Here is a 22,117-nt window from a genome sequence, read left to right on the forward strand (position 1 = left end):
GAAACAAGCTATTTGTGTTTATTAATGCCAAAACAAAGCACTTCACTCATAGCATTTTCTGTATCTACAAATACTGTATGTTTACTGTAAAGGTATGCGTGTAATAAAAGTGTCTATTGATTGAAGTACTTTTTGTTGTGCTGCAGTGGATTTCTCTTCAATTTATCTTTTCCCTCCTACGTTCCTAACAAGCTGAAATAGGTCTATGGAGAAATGCTGATGAAACCACATTTCTAAATATACATAAGTGAACTTTACACTGTGGCGGCTGCCATGGTGAGGCCTCCGGATATAACACAGGCAATTTTATAGAAGTGGAAGCATGCCTTCAAATTCTTTAAATCTGCAAGGTTGAACAAAACACTGTTATATTACCATTTAAATTGATATGGCAACTAGCAAACTGTGGCCTCTTAACACATTAACGGACACCAGCAGCAGCAGCAGCAGCATCTAGAGTCGAGCATCTGCCACCTAATAATGAGTCCAAGTGCAATTTTCACTGTCTTTTAGCTCTGTTTTTGGTTTCCACCTTCTCCTTAGGGAAATATTGCTAAATGCTCACCAGCTAACTTCTCTCTGTATGCTGTTTGCTCCTAGTTAGCTTGTGTCTCTCGTGTATTGGCGTAAGTATAAAGTATCCATTTCCCAGAAAGATAAACATCTGGTAATGTTTAACGGTGAAGGTTTCTCCAGATTCCTCAAAGATCGATTAAACCTTCTGGATGAAAAAATATTCTGTCCACTGTATGATGAAATAAGATTTGTGACTCTGCAACTCTGTTTTCTGATATAAACCAAGATGGCAGCCGCCCATTTATCAAACTTACAAGGTTTTTATTTTTAGACATTGCAAGGTAATTATCTTTTTGAGAAAACACCTGAGTCACAGTGGTAAATATGTATCTATCCACATCTTGTTATTGCCAGGTAAGTATCTTTCTGATAGCTGTGTGACTGAATTATGATTATAGGAGCCATTTTTGTTGTTTTCAATTAAAGAACTACAAAGGCGTCACAGTTAAGTTAAGCAGGACGCAATCACTGTGCGTCATTTAGGACGAAGGACACACAGGTGTGCGTGATGAGAGGGACGCCAAGGAGCAGTTGTTTTCAACCGCTTGAACATTAGATCGAAATTAATAGAAAGAAAATCTAACTTGTTTGTTTTATTAAAACAAAGGTTGTTTATTTGAATTTGAATTATTTGAATCCACGTGCGTTTTGTTTTGGTGCATGCATCAAAATATTTTTATTTATATTTTCTTTTAGCGTAACGCTCCGTACAAACATTCACCGACATTCATCACCATTCATCAATCCCTCATCCCAACCCAGACCTTCAGTCGACAACAAGTGAGTGCTGCGGAGTTTATGTGGATACAGAGGAGGCGCGTTCCGTCCTAGGGCGTCCCTTGGGTTTGAATAGAGGACTGGAAACCTTGACAGGCTCTTTAGCTGCTGGACTTTGTCCGTCTATTGTTTGGTAATGAGCAAATAGTGTACAGTGAGATTCATTTTTTAAATTTTTTTGGTTTGTTTTTTGAAGACAGTTGCCTCCTGCGGTGGAAAACACCAAAGGCCACGAGAGCGCAGTGCCAGTGAACTAAAATAGTAAAGTTATGGGCAGGTACAGCCAGTTTCAAACCGAATAATTCAACAAGGACACACAGATAACCCAGTTGGATTGTTTACTATGATTTTACTCAAATCAGTGTGTTCCAGTGCAAATACAAGTCAGTCAGTAACAGTATCATTCCCAACCTGAACAATGTCCATCAGCAACAGTAAGATCAGCTTATTCATGGTAACATTTCAGACAGATAATCACGCCTTGGCAACACCTCAGAGGAACAGCTTCATTTCAACTATCACCCTTAGTTGAAATACTGAGTTTTTACTCTTATCACGTGATCACATTCTGCACAGTCCTCAGAGAAAAAGCATTCACATTAACATGTACATTGAGTCACACTTGGGATAAAGACAGATCAAATCTGAGAGAGTGCGGTCCTCCAGGCTGAGAGGAAAAATTAAATGAGAGAAACGGGCATTCAGACCAGAGTCAGATAGTGTTTTTCAAATAAATGGTCGTTAGCTCTTTTTTCTGTCTACTAGTTTGACGGTTAATTGGTAGGATTCATCGCCTCTGTTAGCACCAGTAACTGGACAATGCCTGAAATTCCCAAAATATTGGGAGTTTCTTTGTCAAGCAGGTTTAAATAACAAATACTTAACTCCAGTCCAGTCCAGACCCACGCAAGTAAAATTTGGAAACAAAAACTAACCAATGTGCACAACCCTGTTCACTGCGTTTCGCTAAAGGAAATAACTTTTTGCAACTTCTGGATTTGGGGCTGCAGTTAATGCTTAATCTGTTGATTAGAGCCCGACCGATATATTGCATCGGCCGATATTGGCTACCACAGAAACAGTATATCGGTATCTGCATATATTTTGTCCGATATGTGCCGATATGACAACTTTTATTACAGAACATAATGCATATAAAGATGCTTGTGGTGGTCATGTTGGACAATTTATCGTCTTAACTTTGAAATATCCTGCCTCCATTACGTATCTTGATGAACACATTTGAGGGATTATTGCAAAAAATGTGTGTTTATGTATATATTCTGTGAATATAAGAATATCGGCCAATATATACAGTATATCGATATCGAAATTTCTTTAGTCCCTAATATCAGTATCAGCCCCAAAAATTCAGTATCTGTCAGGCTTCACAATTGCTTAATTGTTTATAAAATAAAAAAACAAACACTCAAAGCCACTTCCTTAAGCCGAAATTGTCATCAAAATGCTCATTTTACCAGGACAGCAGTCCAAAACATTCTTTATTCTCAGTTTAATATCAGATGAGATAAAGAAAAGCAGCAAATCTCACAGCTGAGATGCTGGGACCAGGGAACATTTGGTGTTTCAAGTTCAACAATTAATCGATTTTCAAAATATTGATTAATAGACTAGTTGTCTGCTTTGGCTCTGTAGTAGGATTGAAGCTACTTGTACCCTTGTTAGAGATGTTGAAAAACCTGCAGCAGAGAAATGAAAAACAACCTGAAGGTAATTTAAAATAAATGCATGAAACAAACAAAAGAACATGAAGCGAGTCGAACGTGGCAGCATTTTGTTGGAAGCCACATTCACTCTTAAAACATTCATGGAACGGTAACGAGTGTCAAAAATCAAGGCAAAAATACAACGGATTATAAAAAATAAACCATCATAATAAATTAATACATCAGTGAAATTAAATAAATCATTACAAATATAAATAATCAAGAATGAACTTCCACACATGCCACCAGGGCCTGTTTTCGCCTGTGTGCCATTCAACAAGTCATGCAGTTTGCTGCTTACATAATCAAGTGATACTTAACATCCCTCATCTTATCTTGATCAACAATTTATGAGGCAGACATTTTACACAGTTACAAATACATAGTTCCCTTTTTAGTTTGGAGAAACATGTCTCAACTGGTGGGTCGGGACCCAAACGAGCTGCTCTGACAGGGTCACAAACAGAAGACTGAACTCCACAGAGACTTAATGAGTTCTTTGATATATTATTGGTTTGTGACTTCCTGACCATGTTTCGGTCCCAATTCAAGCCCAGGGAGTAGTGACATTCTTCTCTTGGTACAGTTCCCCCGTACAGGACTCGAGACGGTGTCAGACATTATTGTTCCGACACCGTTTCAAGACTTATGCAAAGGAATTGCTCATATTATACAACAGCATCCCCTGTACCCAGAATATTACTCTGTACAAGTGATTGGTGATGACAGGTGCTCAGCACAAAACGGGAATCCATCAGCCGCTAACACAGGAGAGTGAGTTAAACAGACAAATTACAAAGAATCAGAGACCACGTTTCTTACAAATGGAAAAACCCTGAAGCTTTACATTCATGACGCTTTCCAAAAGTGCACTTCATTAAATGCACAATCTTGAACTCAGGCTTGAAATTAAGAAAAGTATGTAAAGCTTTGTGACTATCAATGGCATCCTGCTACAAAGCCATTAATCAGCTCATTCCCAAAGAAAAACAGCCTTTACGTCTTGACAAATGACAGTGTTTCTATAACTGAGAGAAATCAAGTAGTGTTAATGCATTACACAACCCGACCTGGGTCAAATGAATGACTTTTCATGGTTTGTTTTAGCAGTTTTAGATGTCATATTGAAGGATTTTCATCACAACACATGTCAGAAAGGCCAAATATTAAAAGTAAATGTCTTCCTGTAATTTAGTGAAAATATTGTACGTGGAGAAAGGTGAACCACCTTCATTAAGTCCCGATTAAAGCTAAAAACAGATGAATTTTTTAAGTATTATTTGGCCCACACCTGTAACAATCCAAAGGCTACCAGCAGGGACAGTCCCCTCTTTGAGATGGGAGGCGTATGCACTTGGGGCTGATTCAGGACCAGAATCCGGGTCTGTAGTGGTAAGGTGAGTCTTTGGGAAAGCTGATCTCCGGTCTGCAGAGTGGGACTGTTCCATCACGGCACTGTCCCTCATCCAGCTGATCCAGCAGGTTTTCATTCCCTTCATTCATAACCCTATTCCTGCGGGGGGAGTAGGGCGTCGGCGCCTCCATGGGGGTGGGCAGAACCGCCGGGTCTCTACCAAACTCTACAGTAGGAGGTGTCTCTGTGCTGGATGTGTGGGCAGGGGACTCGCCATTACCCAGGTTTTGTCCGTTTCCCCTGGGCCTCGCTTCCGCCCAAAACACATCACAGCGAGCCCGCGGTGAAGGCCGAGGCCGAGCCACAAAGTCAAGGGTTTTGGGGCGTTCGGGAGCACAGCGACGACGGGGAGTTGGAGGGAACACAAGATTTGGATCGGGAAGTCGGGGTACCTCAGGACAGTCTCTGAAGCCACCTGTTTTAATAAAAAGGGAAAGAAAGAATAAAGAAAAACAATGATAGAAAATAAAATGTTATATTTACAGACTGAAATGTATTGGTTAGGACTTTACCTGTGTTCTCTAATGCTGTTTTCTCTGGCAATGGCTCCAGATTATTAGGGAGGCAGCTCTTCTTGATGGCCCCGTCCGATGGTGTTCGACGCAAGCTACGTGAGGAACTCGGGGCGGAGGGTACATGTGTCGGGGTCAGAGACTGGCGGGGGTTACGCTTGAAGCTCTCAAGGTGGGTGTTGACCAGAGGGTTGACGGGGTGTTGGACGGCCTGATGCTGCGAGACACGAGGCGGTGAGGCAGGGTGGCAGACAAACAACTCCTCGCTGTCGGTGCGCAGCAGCGAGCGTGTAGAGTTGCAGTCAGACACTGATGATAAGGACAGCAGCGTGTAAGAGGGCGGCAAGCCTCGCTCAGGCAGCGAGGGCGCCGAGGGTTTCAGCGGGCTTTCCCGCCGGAACAGTCTGCGAGTCGGGGGGCTGGTGCTCCTCCTCTGGCCCCCTGTTCTGTGGAAGAAGCCCTCCCATCGTGGTTTAATGTTCTCCTCCGGTTGGGCTAAAGTTAGCAGATTGCATCCCAGTCCGACGGCTGCCAGCAGAGCTCCGCAGCCCAGCAGGACCAGCTCAGACCGCCGGCCTCCACCGGGGCTCTTCCTGCACGGCGGTGTTCCTGGAACCTGGCCGCTGGGGCAATACTCATCTCCATCACCGTCAGCACCAGCAGCCGTGTGACCCTCCTTATGGAAGGGGATGCAGAGGTAGGACTGACCAGGAGCTGCACCTGGCTCAGTAGTGAAGCAGCAGTCTTCATTTTCTATAAGTAAGATCATTCACATGTTAATTTGGTCCAGCCAAGCTCAAACTGAGGGCCCTGACACACCGGGCAACTGTCAGCCGCCGGCCAACGTTTGGGCCGTTGTTGAGTGTCTGTGGCCCTACTTGTTGCTGCAAAACTTGACGCAAAGAAGCAAAATGTGCACGTCCATGTTTTGACATGATAAATGACATGTTAGAGCACATTAACTGGAGTAAGAACAGCTGCATGTAGACAGGAATATTAGCATAATATTAATTTTCATTAGCCTTGTAAACAGTTTAGTAACAATATTGTCTTTTATTTTGGAATCCGGGTGGAAAAATGAATATTTTGAGCATCTAAACTTGGTCAGTGCTTCTTGAATTCCAAGCATTCAAGCTTGGTTTGCTGAGTGTGTGTGATGCTGTTTTGGGCCTGTTTACATTCACACAGCTGCAAACATGCACATCTGTGAGTTTCAGGTCAACCACTAAGAGCTATGTGAGAGTGGAGTATCTCACTCAGTCACTCACTTTCCCCTTCCATGTTTTCTCAGCCAGTCTGCCACTTCTCCAAACTTTAGGCTACAGCTACTCTCTGTATCATTATGTGGAGCAACAAAATAGATTTAATAAGTTGGTCCGGCTTACCCATCTCCACAAGGCTTGGCACTCCAGGCACTGCTGGACTGTGTCTCGGGGATCTGCGAAGGTTTGGGGCGCTGCAGGACCGCTGCCTGCTGCCTTCATGAGGAGGCTTCACACTGTCAGGTAGAGAGGATATTTAAAGACAGAAGTAACGAAAAACCAAATCAGGTTTTGTTTTGTTAAAATATCTCATTAAACTGAGTTAAGGTGTCGACTACAGTGCCTTTACCTGGCATCAGCACTGTGCTCCCTCTGTGGGCCACACCCGCGGGATCTACCCTTTTTCCTGGACCCCTTCCTCTCATCCTCCTCGTCATCCTGGAGGAAACCTGTGTTGCGACCCCAGGCTGTGCATCCCTCACCTGGGGTGACTGCAAAATGACACGTTTAAAAAATATATATATATATACATTATAAGAACTGACATCAAGGACAAACCCACACAAACTCTGTGCTCTTATAAAGATCAGTTAAATCAAATATCAACTCTTATGGCGCTTACGTTGGATGGCTCTCAGGCGAGGCAGTATCGGCGGACTAGTCTGAGGACTGGAGCCACTGCTGAGCAAACTCCTCCGTCGATCATGTGAGGGAGATGCCTGCACGGTGATTTTGTGCTGAAAATCTAAATAAAGATATAAAAAAACATTTATTAACTTCAAATTAGGATTCAAATTCACATAATTCTAAGATAATATCTCAGTAAAATGCATATATAACCTTTTATGATTAGGCAGATAGCCCTAATGCGACGTAATAAGAAAAGACAGCAAAGCTATATGCAATAATCCAAAATCCAACTGAGAAATCCCATAGGCGTTTGTCAAGGGTACCAGGGCAATGCTGACTTCCTGGTTTGCCTACAAAAATACATCATCCCTGTCGCTCTCTATACAGAAGTATCTGCTGCTTTACCACCAGACTACAGAGCAGCTTTTGCTTTTACTTGCATGGGTCATGAAGTGGCCACTATATCCCCACTCTAACGTACCTGAAGGCAGGCTGATCCTGTTCCCATCCTTGAGTTTAAGGCGGTTGCGGCGGAACTTTCCCTGCCGGCTCTCCACGTGAGGCTTTTCCTGGTAGAGCTGGTGAATGATGATGTTGAGCTCTCGCTCCAGAATGTGGATCTCCCGCTCGGCCAGCTCCTGCTCGCGCCTCCTCAACGCCTCCTCCTGGCACTTCTGCTGCAGCGCTGCTTGGGTCAGCTCCTCCTCCCACGATCGGAGCTCCTGAGAGGGACAAAAAAGCAGCAACACCGGTATAACGGCTGCATGGATGAATTGAATATTTTAAAAATATATTCAACCATCTTTACCTTCTCTTTGGTCCTCAGTTGATCAAACATTTCTTGGATCTCCAGTTTCCAGTCATCCTGCAGAGAGTGAAAGGACTCGACTGGCATCTCAAAAAAGCCAGACTCCTCGATGGCTGTCAGCTGGTCCAGAATAGTTGTGAACAGCGGTCGTGAGTGGGGGTCTGGGCTCCAGCAGTCTGTGGCAAAAGATGAAAAACACTCTCAAAAACTTGAGCCAATTGCCTCTGCAAAAAATAGTTTTGGCTCTTTAAGTGGTTCCAGAGAGTGATAATCTAGTCTGTTTGTTTATCTGATGCTGCTGAGCCATATTTCAGAGGCTTTTCTCACTGCAGTGGATAAACAGACTCGCTTCCTTTTTCAATTGTAAATGTTCAAAGGTTTGTTTCTGGCACATAAACTGACGCTTGTGTTGTGGTTATGCCCGTGGCTCTCGATTACAAAAAGATTGGAGACAGTTCCGCTAAAACTAACCGATCATTTCCATTTGCAAACGTGTTCCTCTTACCTTCCATAAGACGTGCAAAGGGCTCAGGACAGGTCGAAGGAATGGGCAAAGCCAGTTTGTTCATCGCCACCCCGTAAGCCACTGCGAGACCGTCGATTCCCCGAAATGGGACTTCTCCTGTCAGCAGCTCCCACAACAGCACACCATAACTTTATTGTCCATAAATAGGAAAAAGAAAAACACAGAAAGCAGATGCTGAGTGTAAATAATCATATTTTGCACTCATGTAAAAATCAAAGTGAGATTTGTGATTATTGTAGGATTGTGTTGACTCATATGGCCATTAAACAGGGCAAAACAAACCATTTAAATTCTTTAGTATTATCATTTGACCAACGTTTATTCTATCGGAGAGATTAAGTATTGATTAGGGTGACATAATTCCCCCACTGCCAGCACTCCTTGTTCTTTTTTCGGTCATTACTGTTATAAGTCATGCTGCCTTCTCTTGGCTCTCTCACTGATCACACGTTAATCCTGGGAAACCCCACATTCAGTCAGCAACAGCTGAGCTGCAGCAAAAGCTTGTCAGAGAAAACACACAGCAGTAAAGCAAACAGACTGTACTGAGAAAATGAATCACATTTGATATTCATATATGGTCATCTTTGTTTTAGTGGTCTGAAAAATATGACCATCCAAATTCTTATGTCTGAGATTATCAAACACCATGAGGTTCAAAGGCATTCATACATTGTCTACAGCTAGTTTAACCTGCACTTAGAAATTAAACTAATGATTAGTTACATTATTGAGTAATCTCCTCATTAGTCTCTCGTTTAATCCATGAATCATATATCACAGTGTTATCACAGACAGTCCAAAACCCCAGTGAGAGTCTACTTACTCTGATGTACAACAATTTTGCATAAAATCTGACTTGATGAAACTATTTTGATTAATCTTTCGTCAATCAACTAATTGAATGACTAATCGGTAACACTTATTAAGGTCCCTGTAATAAGCACTGTCTCTTTAAGGCCCCATCTTCCGAAGTCTGCTCTGACTGGTCAGCTCACACACGCCTGACCCTGCACCGCTAACAACAACAGAGCAGCTGTGCTAACTCAATTCTTACCTGCCAAACAAGCTGCTACGCATAAATCATGCAAATGTGTGACATGGTGACGTAGTGTGATGTCATGAAGTCACGGAATTAAACTGACGATGTGTTTCAGGAGCAGTGTTTTCTGTGGGAGAGAGGAGCTCCAGCTGGTGCAGACTTTTAAGGGCCTTATTCGATACGTACCAACACTTATTACAAGGACCTTAATGGAAAGCTTTACCGCTATATCTTTGCAGCTAAAATGGATAAATCTTTAATGTATCTAGGGCTGTCTGATACCGTTACCAGTATCTGAAATGCCCCTGATACCGCCTAACATGCTTGAATCAGTATTGGAAGTGCATTGATCTGATGCCTCACAAAGTTTTTTATTACAAACGGTACCCTGTAACTTCTCAGCAGCATCACATACACCTGTATAGAGCTACAATGTCAACTATTCAATTAATCGCCATGTCAAAGTCAAAATCCATCGATTCCAGCTTCTTAAATGAGAATATTTTCTGCTTTATTTACAGCACATAAACCTAATGTTGAATGTATATTTATAGTTGTATCTACTCTGTATCCTCATCTAGTTTTGTCTCCGTCTCATCACAACAGTCTGTTCTTTCCCAATGTGCCAGTCTGTGCCTCGTCACTATGGCAACTGCTGCCCGAGCTGAACTTTTCCTTATGCACGGCTGACAGACTGATTCTCTTCCTGGCTCTGTTTTCAGACCAGTTCTACAACCTGGGTGCAGTTTCTTTGCTGCATAAAGCGCCTCCTCTGCCCACCTCCAAATGTCGCTACCCTTGGAGAACGTAGACGAGCGGATGACTTCGGGAGCCATCCAGGCGTAGGTGCCAGCAGCACTCATCTTGGTGGTGCGGTGCCACTCTCGAGCCAGCCCAAAGTCTGTGATCTTCAGAGTCTTGTTGCTGAGGTCTTCCATCTCAACCCTCTCAAGGATGAGGACTGCGAGAGGTGATGAGGGGGATTTTGGTTGGAGGATGTGGGGGGGGATGTGCGTGCAGATAGGCAGGTGGGTTGACGGTAAAATTAAAAGGTTTCAGGTAATCATCACCAGGGATTGTAAATGCAGCGGGAGAGGGATCATCAGGCCCACGATAAAACAACACAATGCATGTGGAAACGCAAAAAATTAGACACATGGTGGATGAACAAAACAGGGTGCGGTCGGTGGGAGGCCATGATGAAAGGATTGGAAGGATAAAAGCAGAGTAGAGAAAAGAGAGAACAAACAGAGAAACCAAGAAACAGTGAGCCACTACAACAGAGGGAAGCAGAGATGAAAACCTTGATCAATGCTAACATCTCAAACAAATACTACAGTTAAACTACAGAAATAGCCTGTTACGACGCACCCATTTGCTCTGATAGGCTTTACAAAACAACATACAACATTTGCAACAGCACAGTAGTGCTCCTCCTAACCACATAGTCACTCTCCCCCCCCATTCAGCTCTACAATGCCAGGCCATCTGCTGTGGCTGTGCCCAGTGGAGAGGGTGTGTCTGCAGGCTGCGGTGCACATCAAGCGCCCCTTCATCTGCTGCTCATGTGGCCTCTAATGCGACGGAGGCACTTTCCAAAGAAGAAACATGTGGCTAAAGTAAACCCAGCTCCTGTGTAGCTCAAGAGGTAGAACATGAAACAAACACAGCTGATTCCCCCTGAGGCCGATCATGCTCCAAATGTATGCACTCACCGTAATGCACTGTGCTTTAGAAAAGTGTCTTCTAATGGCATGTAAGGTTAACGGGAGGCAGGAGAGGTAGTGGAAAGGTTGACGGTACAAACAAAACAAAACCATTGTGGATTAGCTCACAAATAAAATCTATGATAATGTTAAGTATTTGGTGCTATTGTATGAATTACAGTTTTTCATGTTTCCATCAGCAAAAGTAACATATGATGTCAGAGTCTGATGGATGCTGCTAAAGCTGATTCAAACATTTTGATCACATTAACAGCCCACTCAAAAATTAAAATATGGTCATTATCACCCCCATGCTGATAGAAAGTGGTGAAGTTTCATAGTCCACAAAACAACTCTGGAGCTTCACAGCAAAACAGAGTTGCAGCATTCTTCTAAATGACTGAAATAGATGAGGACTTGTTTTAAAAGGAAAAAAACTACCAAGAAAGGCTGTGAGCCAACACTTTAAGCTTAGCAGAAGGTTTCTACTTAATAAGGGTGCAAATAACATCTTTTCTAATCAATTTGTGATACGCCAGACTTTATTTTTACTACTCCATCTACTTCAGTTGTTTAGGAGAAAGCTGCAATGCTGTTTGGCCGTGAAGCTCCAGAAATGTTTTGTGGACTATGCAAGTTTGCCATTATGGATCGGTGCTGCAAAGTGTTTTAGCATAACATTAGGCTAGCCCGCTCACACGACTGCATGAGGAATTATGCGTAGACTGTCATCACTGTTGTGCAAAATAATTTAATTTTTACAAATTAATATTTGCTAATAATGTGTTGGATAATGTGAATGTGCATTTTCAGACACATAAGCTTTTGAAAAACATAAAAAGTTAAAAATCATTATCAAATAATTGTTTGGCCTCCCCCCTGCAGTAACTCTGAGGACCCCCTAGCGATGGGGACTTTCTCAGGACCCCCTGCTGAAGACCCAGATGTTAGAGGGGAAGACAGAGGATCACCAGAGTCATTAGGATACATCCTCTCTGCACCATGTGTACAAAATGAAATGGCTATACGTGCAGCAGAAGGCCAGATAATTCAGTCTGGATCAAAGCTGTAGACCCACTGACATTATCATCCCTAGAGCCACATTGCTAGCATGGCTAAAAACGACACTGTTAAGTGGTTCCTGTTCGTTAGCCTTTTTTTTAGGGATTAAGCTTTATAATATTGCCACCAACCACTTCATTACCACAGTGATGCGTCACAGGGTTAGGTCTCAGTGTACCACATCCTTCCCTTACATCTCCAGCGACTTCTGTAACCACTGATTACACATGAGTTTTTCAACTAAGTTGTATGGACCTCAAATAAAGTCGACGTGAAATCTGTTTTAATTCAACTGTATATAATGCACAAACAATTCCCACCTCGCTCCAGAACAAAATACAAAAAAATTAAACACTGGCTTTTAATCACATAAAAACCTGACAGCTCTCTTTTTAAAACCAACATTTAAGTTCACAGGCAAAAATTGAAAGCAAAACTTTGACTAGACGCTTGCATGGATTTATAAAAAAGGCAAACTGGCATTCTGTACTTTCCTATCCTGTGGTGAGGGCATGGGTTTTCCCCACAGAGCCCAGGATGGCAACCAGTTAGACTGACACTTAACACTTTAAAGCAGCCTATTGGAAGTGAAGTGTCTGAGCTGATCACCAGCCAACGGGCCAATGGCAGGCAAGGAGCTGGTTGTATGTATCATCTGAGCCTCCAATAGGGAGGCTGGGGCAGAGCACTGGGTAAATCCTCAGTAATAGGCTTGGGATTTAGGGGATCCAGTTGGGTAAAATGCAAGATTACAAGTGCTCCACAAACATACATGCACACTCCTTTTGCTTTCTGCTCTCATTTCTGAATGGTGATTAGTAATACTGCAAATCAGAATGTGTTGGGATTAAACAGGGCGTTCATTTGTTTTATATTATATTTTAAAGGTGCATTATGTGAGGTTTTTTTACTGTCTCACAGCCAAGATGTAATACATCTGCGGGAGAAGGTCTTTACTTTTCCAAACCCTGGATTTAAAAATACAACACATTTTCTGGCCTGTATTTGGTTTAAATTAAACTTCCCTCCTGCATTTATCGATTGAAAAAGAGTATCCATAATTATATTATAGTTGATTGCAGGACAGGATACAATAAGTTTTGCCACAAATTGATGAAGCTGCAAATTCTTTATTTCCCATAGAGTTTATGGAAATGTAACTACACAAAAAATACAGCAAAGACGCTCAGGATTAGGGCTGTAAATAACAGTTATGAATATTGATCAATCAGTTTACGGTTTACCCTATAATTGGACAAAAATATTAACGAATGGTCATCAGGAGTTGCTTATATCTCACTAAAACTAAATCTACAATGACGTAAAACAGACAAATATGCAGCTAGAGAAAGACAGAATTTGTTGAATTGATTTGTCGATCTGAAGAAAGTTAAAAAAGGCAAATATTCTTCTCATATGTGAACATTTACTGTTTCTTTCTCTGATTTATAGAACTTTAAACTCAACATCTATGAGATGACGAGCAATGTGAAGACGCTGCCTTGACCTTTAGGACATTTTTATCTGCAAATCCTGATAATAATCACCAAATTAATTACCTCCACCAAGGAGATTATGTTCTCGCCTGAGTCCGTTTGTTTGTTGGTTGGTTTGTCAGCAGGATTACACAAAAACTACTGAACAGATCTCCATGAAACTTAGACGGAGGATGGGTCTCGGCCCAGGATAGACCCCGTTAACTTTTGGTGCAGATCAGGGAATGTTTTCTCACTTTCTTGAACATTCCAGTTTTTCACACTTTCATTAATTTCTCAGGGAACAATGCATGGGTCGTGATGAGAAAACACAGGTGTATTGAGGTGGTTGGTATCTATGAGTGAGAACAATTTCATGTGGATCCAAATAAAAGTCCACATCTAGCAGTTTAAAAATGTTTGATATTGGATTCGGCTTGATCGATTTAAAGGGAAGTGTTGGGCTTTGGCAGAGGTATGCGCTCTGCTGAGGGCCATTCGAGTTCATAATGAAAGCAACTGTTTATAGTTGCAGCCCTAAATATAGTTCTTATTGAAAACAATCCTCAAAACTGGGGTTGATTAATGTTCTGGTGACTCTAAAATCAATTCAGCAGCTAACATTTTTTCATGAAACATCCACTGAGATTCAAATTTTTCTGACACAGAAATAACGGGAATCTTACTGTTGCTGGACTTGAGGTCCCGGTGGATAATGGGGACGATGGCCTGGCTGTGGAGGTAGAACATCCCTCGGGCGATCTGCACGGCCCAGTCCACCAGCGTGCACGGGGGGATACGTTTCCCTGCGAGGGCCCGGTTGAGAGGGCCTCCCCGGGCGTACTCCATGACCAGACACAGGTTGGGCTCCTGCAGACACACCCCCAGCAGCGCCATGATGTTGGGATGGTTGAGCATGGCGAAGAGTTTGGCCTCCTGGCGCACGCTCTCCAGAGTCTGCTCCGCGTCCTCATCTGGGTCCCGTCGGGCTGCCTTCACCGCCACCTCCGAGCCGCGCCACACTGCACGGTAGACTTTCCCAAATCCGCCCACACCGATGATTTCCTCCAGGGTGAGCTCTGAGAAATCAATCTCCAGGACTGAGAAAAAGAGGACAAAAATTCAGGACAATAACAATCTCCTGAGACAATATTGATCTTCACAGAGCCGTTACATTTTTTGGAGGACATTAGAGGTCAGGGTCAGCCCGTTTGGAGCTGGTAGGGATTCTCTGTTTTACTCTTCAGCGAGGCCAGTGCTTTGCTTACAAGGATCTCAGAAAACCAGGTCATTGAGTTGAAGGATGTTTTCTCTAAGCCACCCTGCTGCCCCAAATACAAGATCTGGTGGAGCTACCCCTCCTGCTATTACACAAGGGTGAGCATCTGTCTTTAAATCTGGCTGGGATGTGAGGAGAATGAAGAAAGGATGGATGGGTGGAAAAGAAGAGCATCCTCTCCTCTCTGTGTTTCGATGAAAGGTGTGTGTGATGATGTGAACAGCAGCTTTTGTGTCGGTGGCTGCAAAACTCTCACGTTGTGGATCCCTAACAGTCTACCAGGCAGACTGACCTTGATGAATATTTCAGGTGGGATGGTGTGTGAAAGTAGGCCAGCTGCTGCTGAACATGGAGAGATGAAAGACTCAGACGGCCAACAATAGACAGCTGAGGTACCGTGGTCCACCCAAACAACCGGGGCTGACGGAGGTCGTAGGACGGTCTTAAAAACACACACTTTACTAGCTAGGATACAGATGTAAGAGGGGAAAGCTGGCTTTGCTGCTGCAGAGGAAGTGTTTTCACTATAGGTGGTTGTGCTTGCTGTATCTCTCTGAGGCCTTGGCTGCACATTTTGCAGCAGAAGCTTTGTCTCAAGCATTATGTGGCATCTGTCTTGCAGCACAGTTTTGGTGCAAACACTACCAGTCACCATCAAACTGAATGCATATCACTCCACAACAAAAGGCTCATCTAATATCTCATGATACTTGCATGTGTAGGACACTGTAATGTGCATTGTAATGTGAGTAGTGAGGCGGGGTGCATCTCTGACCGCAGCTGGCTGTTTGTTTGACAGGCAGTGTGATGAATAATGGTCCTGAAGCTGTGAGGATGCCCGGGCCAGCCTGTTTCTAGGCCATCAGGAGGAGTGCACTGCGCCTACCATGACACAGCACTCTCAACGTGGTTTATCTGGCCTTCTGACAACAGACAAGGGAAGACCTGTGCTCCGTTTCAGTGAGGATAGCACAGCTATTTCATTTGGCATGAAGCACAATGGGATACTCACGGTGCAGAGGAGGCACTGAGTACTGCTGCTCCGGGGTGTCCCGTATTTCCTCCGGAATGCCATTCCCTCTGCTCACATAATTGGACGGGAAAATGCCAACCCGGTCTGCTATCATACCGGTCCACCAGCCCTCATCTCCCGACACAAGGGAGTCTTTGGACAGGACCTCCACCACGTCCCCCCTGCGCAGGCTGAGCTCGTCGTCCGCAGTCGCTTCATAGTCGAACACGGCCGTCCAGAAGCCCGCTGCGGCGGGTCCCGCATCCGGCGCGGCGCTGATGCCATTCTCCGGTGTGGGCCAGCGAAAAACATCTGCCTCTGCTTCTTCCGAGGAGGACACGCACGCCTTGGGACTCAAACTATTGTCCAAAGCGGGTTTGAAGACATCCATGGACGCGATCCATAGGGGCGACCTGGATCACTGCAGGCGCATCCACCTGACGCGGCTGGCTGACGGCTCGGTGCGCCCTGCGTCTGCACACACAACACACGCACGCACACACGGCTAAGTAGCGGCTAATCCCGCACACAAACACCGCAGGAAACCGGAGGCACCATTCTGCTGCATCGTCTGCCTTTCAGTCCCCCGCTGGCTGCTATCAAACAGCTCCAGCTTGGTGATTTTCGATGCACAATCCTTCACCAATCATCGCCGTAACTCCTCGGACGCAGTAGTCTTTATTTTAAGCCAATTGTGCCAATGTGCGAATCATCCTCGCCTTCCTATTGGTGCACAGACACGTCACTAACACTTTATGTCCCGCCCTCCACTCAGCGTCAAACGCTCCAGCGTGAACCTGCCTCATAAACACACACATACACAGGGAAACGTTTCTTTTCTTCAAATAGTCTCCTTTATTTAGTTATTGACCCCCCTCAGAAAACCAAAGTAACCAAAACATAACAAAATACTCAACCTAAGGTTAAAGTCCATGCACAAGTCCCTAAAACAAAAACAGAATCCATAGCAAGGAGTAAAAAACAGCCAACATAACAAACAATCAGATGAACAATCTCAACTAGTTCAGTGGTGTGATGAGAAGACAAGGTGTGTGTGTGCATGTGTGTGTGTGTGTGGTTGAAAATCAAACTCCACGTGTGTTAAAGTCTTAAAGGATTCAAATCTTTTTACTTGAATGAAAAAGCAAATACACTCCTGACACATTGCACAAGCAGCTGTTTGCACATGCGGTGTTATAAAGAAAGTGTGTTTAGGAAGACAAGATGATGTATGGAAGACAAAACATGGATGAAAAGTTAGTCATGAAAAGATAAAAGTAAAAATGTCATAAAAAATGAATAAATAAATAAATATGCACTGAGGCTACTGTATAATATGCTGAAATTTTGGATCAAAATGTACTTTTAATTTGTTTTAAGTCTTGCGCTATCTAAATAAAATGTATTATTGTTATATGATATATGATTATTATATGATGGTGAGTAAGAAATGTTCTTAATTTTACAGATAAGTCAAAAGTTTGGCTAAGATTATGAGATAATATGCCCAAATTTTAGTAAGTCAAAGCTAAGTGATTAATAAAGTCAAAATCTTAGCTTAATATGTAAAAGAATAATGAGATGGGACAGTGAGTCAAAATTTTAAAATCTTTTACAAGATATTAATCAAAACCTGAATTTAAATCATGCGATCGTAAATCACAATTATACGTTTATAAGTCAAAATCTTGAATTAATAAATCAAAAGTATGATTTAAGGCTAAAAGCTCACAAAGTGAAAAAGTTGAGTTATTAGTCAGTTTTCCTTTTCTTCTGAACAACTTTTCATCTTTTTCCCAAATTATGTACGAAGTCAAAATCGTGACAAACTAAGTCAAAAATGTTCTTAAATGTCAAGTTAAGTAAAAGATTTGACTCCGATTATGAGATAGTATGCTCAAATGTTAGCGTCATAAATCAAATTAATGACTTAATAAAAGTCAATTAATGAAATATTAAATCAAAACTATTAAAAGGCCAATTTTTAGCTTCAGCCAGTTTGTCAAAATGATGAGATCATAAGCCTAAAAATAATGACATTAGTCAAATCTTTTGGCCTTATATGTCAAAGCTAAGTGATAAAAAGTCAAAATTTCAGCTTAAAAAGTGAAAATTATGAGTCAGTTTGTGAGATAATGAGTCAAAAATATTTATATTTTATTATAAATCAGTAAATCAGAAATATGAAATAAAAAGTCAATTTTAGCTCAGTGATTATTACAATATAGCAAGTGAAATGTTTTACTTTATATCTACTAATTTCAAATTGTTTCATAATTTTGACTTGCCCTGAACATTTTTGTTTTATCATGACTACACTGATTACAATTCATCCTTTTTTGTCTTTTTCCCTTCGTACACATTAGTTTTTTCTTTTGATTACACTTTTACTTTGGAAACGTTGACCTTTTTAATTAGATGTCGTCACAATGGAAACCATCTTTAGAAGGCTTCCTCATTTTATCTATTTTTTATCTAATCAAGACTTGGGTGAACTTGTAAGTGTGAGAGATAAGAAAGTGAGAATGATAACCAGTTGGGCTTTGTGCCTGCAAATGCCTGAATTTAAAAAAAAGAAGCTCTTGGCTACTTTAACAACATAATGAAAAACACACAAAATCACCCATGACAGGCAAAATGTGGTTTGTCTTAACATAACCAAAAAGCCTTGACAGATAATGTTGCAGATATGCAGTGAAATGCGACCAACAGTCATGGAGATCAATGATATAAAGACATGAGATGCCAGACAGAGGACTGGCTTCACAGAAACTGACTAAAAGTATCTGCAAGCTGACAGAAATGTTTTAAATGGTACAAAATAATCCCGTCACTCTGTTTCTGAATTCAGGAGTCATTTCATCAATGCCTGGAAGGAACGCTGCATCTTATAAAAACTCACTCCTCCATGTGTCCACTGACACGGTACTATTGTTTTGAAAAGATCGCAATAACACCAGTATTAGATATTTTTGTCTTTTAGCTTGATTTAAAGGATTTGGTTTGCTTGTAGAAACCTTTCAGAAATAAAATGTCAATTTGTGGTTTTACCCTCAGAACGTGGAGGTCGCTGATCTTCCACTGACACCATCAGTTAGTTATTGTGACTTTTAAAGGGTTACTTCAAATCCAAACTAACAAAACCCTTTGTACCTATCAGTCATTTAATCACCAAAATATGTAAAAGGGACCTTTTTTGTTTATTTTGTTTAACCAGAAACAGCTGTTATATCAGTATCTTCATAGTCACCAGACTCCATTGACAAAATCAGCAATTTTACCCTCACCGAACATGGAAGTTGCTGGTCTACCACTGCCTTCATCATTAACTTTGTGTTATTGTGTGACTTCTGTGTTTTAAAGGGTTAATTCGGATCCAAACTTATGAACCTTTTAGTCATTTAAACGCCAAAATATGGAAAAATTGAGCCCTAGTTTAAACGACCCTTTAAATCAGTGACAATTGTGGACACATTGTCAGATTTGAAGAAACGAGGCTCGTTTAAGTGCAACCAGTGTTTGCTCACGACCCAGACAGCTGCTTTAATTCCAGAGTAAAGGAACAAAAACGGCTTGATCTCAAAACAACACCGTCAGCTTTGGAAATTTGCTTTTTTATTTTTGACATCTCATTGCAGGCCAGGAAAAACATACCAATCCATTAAAATGTGCCCCTTTTCTGTTACACACACAAAGAAAAACAAAGTTAAAAGAAACAGTATTCACCTAGTCAATGAATCTTTCCTCAGTGTCTCACAACATCATCAACCCAATTACTGAACGGTGATATTTCACTTCCATCCTGCAGGCTGAGAAAAAAAACAACAAAAACAAAAAGACTGGTGCCTTGAGAGGTGATGTGTATGATAAATATATTTCATCTTTTACATAATTAAGACATGTATTTTTAAGACAAAAATGACAGAACTGATTTAGAGTCGTGCCCTTGTGAAGACCAGCCACAACTGGAAGAGGACGCACAGCCTGGCTTCAGCACGGCAACATGCACATCACACCAACACACACTGGCCGACGTTCCTGCTCAACACATCCCCGGAAGATAAAATCAAGAATACAACCAAATAAACGATAATAAACAGCCACTAAAGGCTGAGATAAAACTAAGAACACTGGCAATTCCTTGACATCATGAACACCTGCTGAACTCAAGACTGAAAATATTTCCCGTCGCAGGATTTTTACCAAGGAAAAGGGTGACAAAGTGAGCCTCGTTGACCCCTGAAAAATAAAACAATAAAAACTTCACACTTCCACTGACACTGGCTCAGATGAAGCGACCGCAGATAACCTGTAAATGAGATGTGAGAGTGGTGTTGACATGCTTCCCCCACCCCCATGACACCTATACTGTGTCTATGTAAACATACACTGAAAATTATGTACATAATGTGGGTTTTTGTGTTGCCTCTGAATGGGACAGTCAGCACAACTGTCCTCCCACTTGTGCAGCAGTGGACCCGTCGCTCTCCTCCGAATGTGTGTGTGTTTTACATGTGAGAGAGAGAGAGAGAGAGAGAGAGAGTGGGGCGAGCAGGTGTGTGTGGTCCAGGGCCAGGGGAAGAGCATCCGATTCAGCCACGAGACTTATTTACAACACTGCTCACCACAAAGGAAGAACACTGAGGAGGAAGAGGAGGAGGAGGAGGAGGAGTGCTAAGTAGAGAAGTAGAAGAAGGGACGACCACAGGGACTGGAGATTGACATCCCCCTTGTGGAAATACAGCGTCACTGCCACTAACTGTCACTTCTATTTTTTTTTTGTTTACTTTTTTAATTAAATTTTTTTTTTAACTGATGTTGCAGTCCCACCTCTTTGGTAATCTCTTGGGTGATTTTTGAAATTAGCCAAAAAAATTGACAGATTATATTCTAACATACACTTTTTTAAAAAAAAAAAATGTAAATTGGGTAATAAACATATTTTCTGCTGCTCTTGGGAGTTTCAGACGTGTATTTTTCTCTCGTTTTTAAAAACAAAGCACCAGTCGTGTGTTAAACAGCATTCAGTATCAAATGTCAGGCTCGTTTCATATTCAAACCTGGAGTCCATCTGCTGCTCAGACACTCACACCGGGCTCTCAACTCAGCTTCTTCACTGAAGGGTTTCAATCCAAAAATGAGCCTCGCAGACACCTTTACATAATGACCACAATTAAAAATTGTTGAAAAATGTGTTATTTATGAGTCACTTTTTGAAGCGTTGCCAATAAAACACCTACAAATCCGTAAGGGAATCGTCTTGATCCTCTGCAATGTCAAGAAAGGAAAGATTTATTGTGATAAAGCTGCACTCGGCAGCTATCTGAGAAGACCAGGACCCTATCTGAATGAATCAAATCTGTTAAAATAAATGGTTTAAACTTATTTTCCCACAGGTTATACTTCTAGTAGCCTACCAAAAGCATTTGGACAAATGCAAGTTTAATTTCTTTCTTTGTAATCTTGTGTATTAGCATGATATCCTCCTCTTCCATGCTTATTAGAAGTCAGTCTACAGCTGCACTAAATCGGTTGTAAATCTTAACTATGCACTCTTTTCTGGCTTTTGGAGGGCAGGTCGTAATATGTGTCATAAACCCTCATCTCTTTTTTTTATCTCCTCTTATTGAAAGTGTTTGATATAATATGGCAGATGTTGTGTTTTCAGCTTCTTCTGCTGCCCCCAAGTGGCCACAAATCTGTAAACACGGCTTTAAAAATAATTATGAACCATTTTAGGAAAAGAGACTCTTCAGATGTGCAGCCGAGCAAAGAGCTTGTGAGTGTCGGCAGCAAACGTCTCTCCCTCCACAGGCACTCTGTTCAGTCCATAGTGACACCTTTTAATATTGGCCTTTTGCACATGTACAAGTAGAAGTCTCCATAAATAGAACTATACAGCAAAGTGCATGGAAGGAACAGTACAAAAATACCTCTGAATTTACCTCTGCAGCAACACGTTTTATAATTTTTTTTTCTTTTTTTTTTTCGGATTTCTGATTGAAAAGGTGAAAACTCGAGTGAGACCAAGATATCAGTAAATAAATAAAATACAATGTCATACTTTTTACCTAGGCAAGATACATAACTCTTAGAAATGTGAAGACATCGTTCCAGTATATAGTTTGACCCCCCCTCCCCCTCCCGCTTAGCCACAGCAATCCTCTGTTGTTAGAGCAGAAGGTGACCACATTTAAACAAATATTCAAAATATACAGAAAATATGGAAATATAGTATATATAGATACGTATAGAGTACGGAAGTAATGTTCAGGGCAGTTTGACCATGTTCACTGTGTCCACCTCTTC

General features: G+C 41.9%; 1 protein-coding gene and 1 long non-coding RNA gene across 2 annotated transcripts; one reads left to right on the plus strand and one right to left on the minus strand.

Moving 5' to 3' along the window:
- The first annotated feature begins 1,106 nt into the window (after positions 1-1,106).
- LOC141010568 (uncharacterized) lies at positions 1,107-12,323 on the plus strand. The gene is made up of 4 exons (XR_012180191.1): positions 1,107-1,356; positions 9,997-10,244; positions 10,744-10,922; positions 11,866-12,323. It is a non-coding gene; the product is annotated as an uncharacterized lncRNA (long non-coding RNA).
- On the minus strand, positions 4,446-16,199 carry map3k9 (mitogen-activated protein kinase kinase kinase 9). Its single transcript, XM_073483556.1, has 12 exons — positions 15,809-16,199; positions 14,204-14,617; positions 10,055-10,235; positions 8,212-8,360; positions 7,707-7,882; positions 7,380-7,620; positions 6,891-7,013; positions 6,737-6,759; positions 6,618-6,697; positions 6,392-6,504; positions 5,007-5,759; positions 4,446-4,909 (listed from the first exon to the last, which is right to left on the minus strand). The coding sequence occupies exons 1-12, from the start codon at positions 16,197-16,199 to the stop codon at positions 4,446-4,448; spliced, it is 3,108 nt and encodes a 1,035-aa protein (XP_073339657.1).
- Positions 16,200-22,117: the final 5,918 nt, after the last annotated feature.

Source organism: Pagrus major, chromosome 16 (genome assembly GCF_040436345.1).
Source record: "Pagrus major chromosome 16, Pma_NU_1.0".
NCBI lineage: Eukaryota > Metazoa > Chordata > Actinopteri > Spariformes > Sparidae > Pagrus > Pagrus major.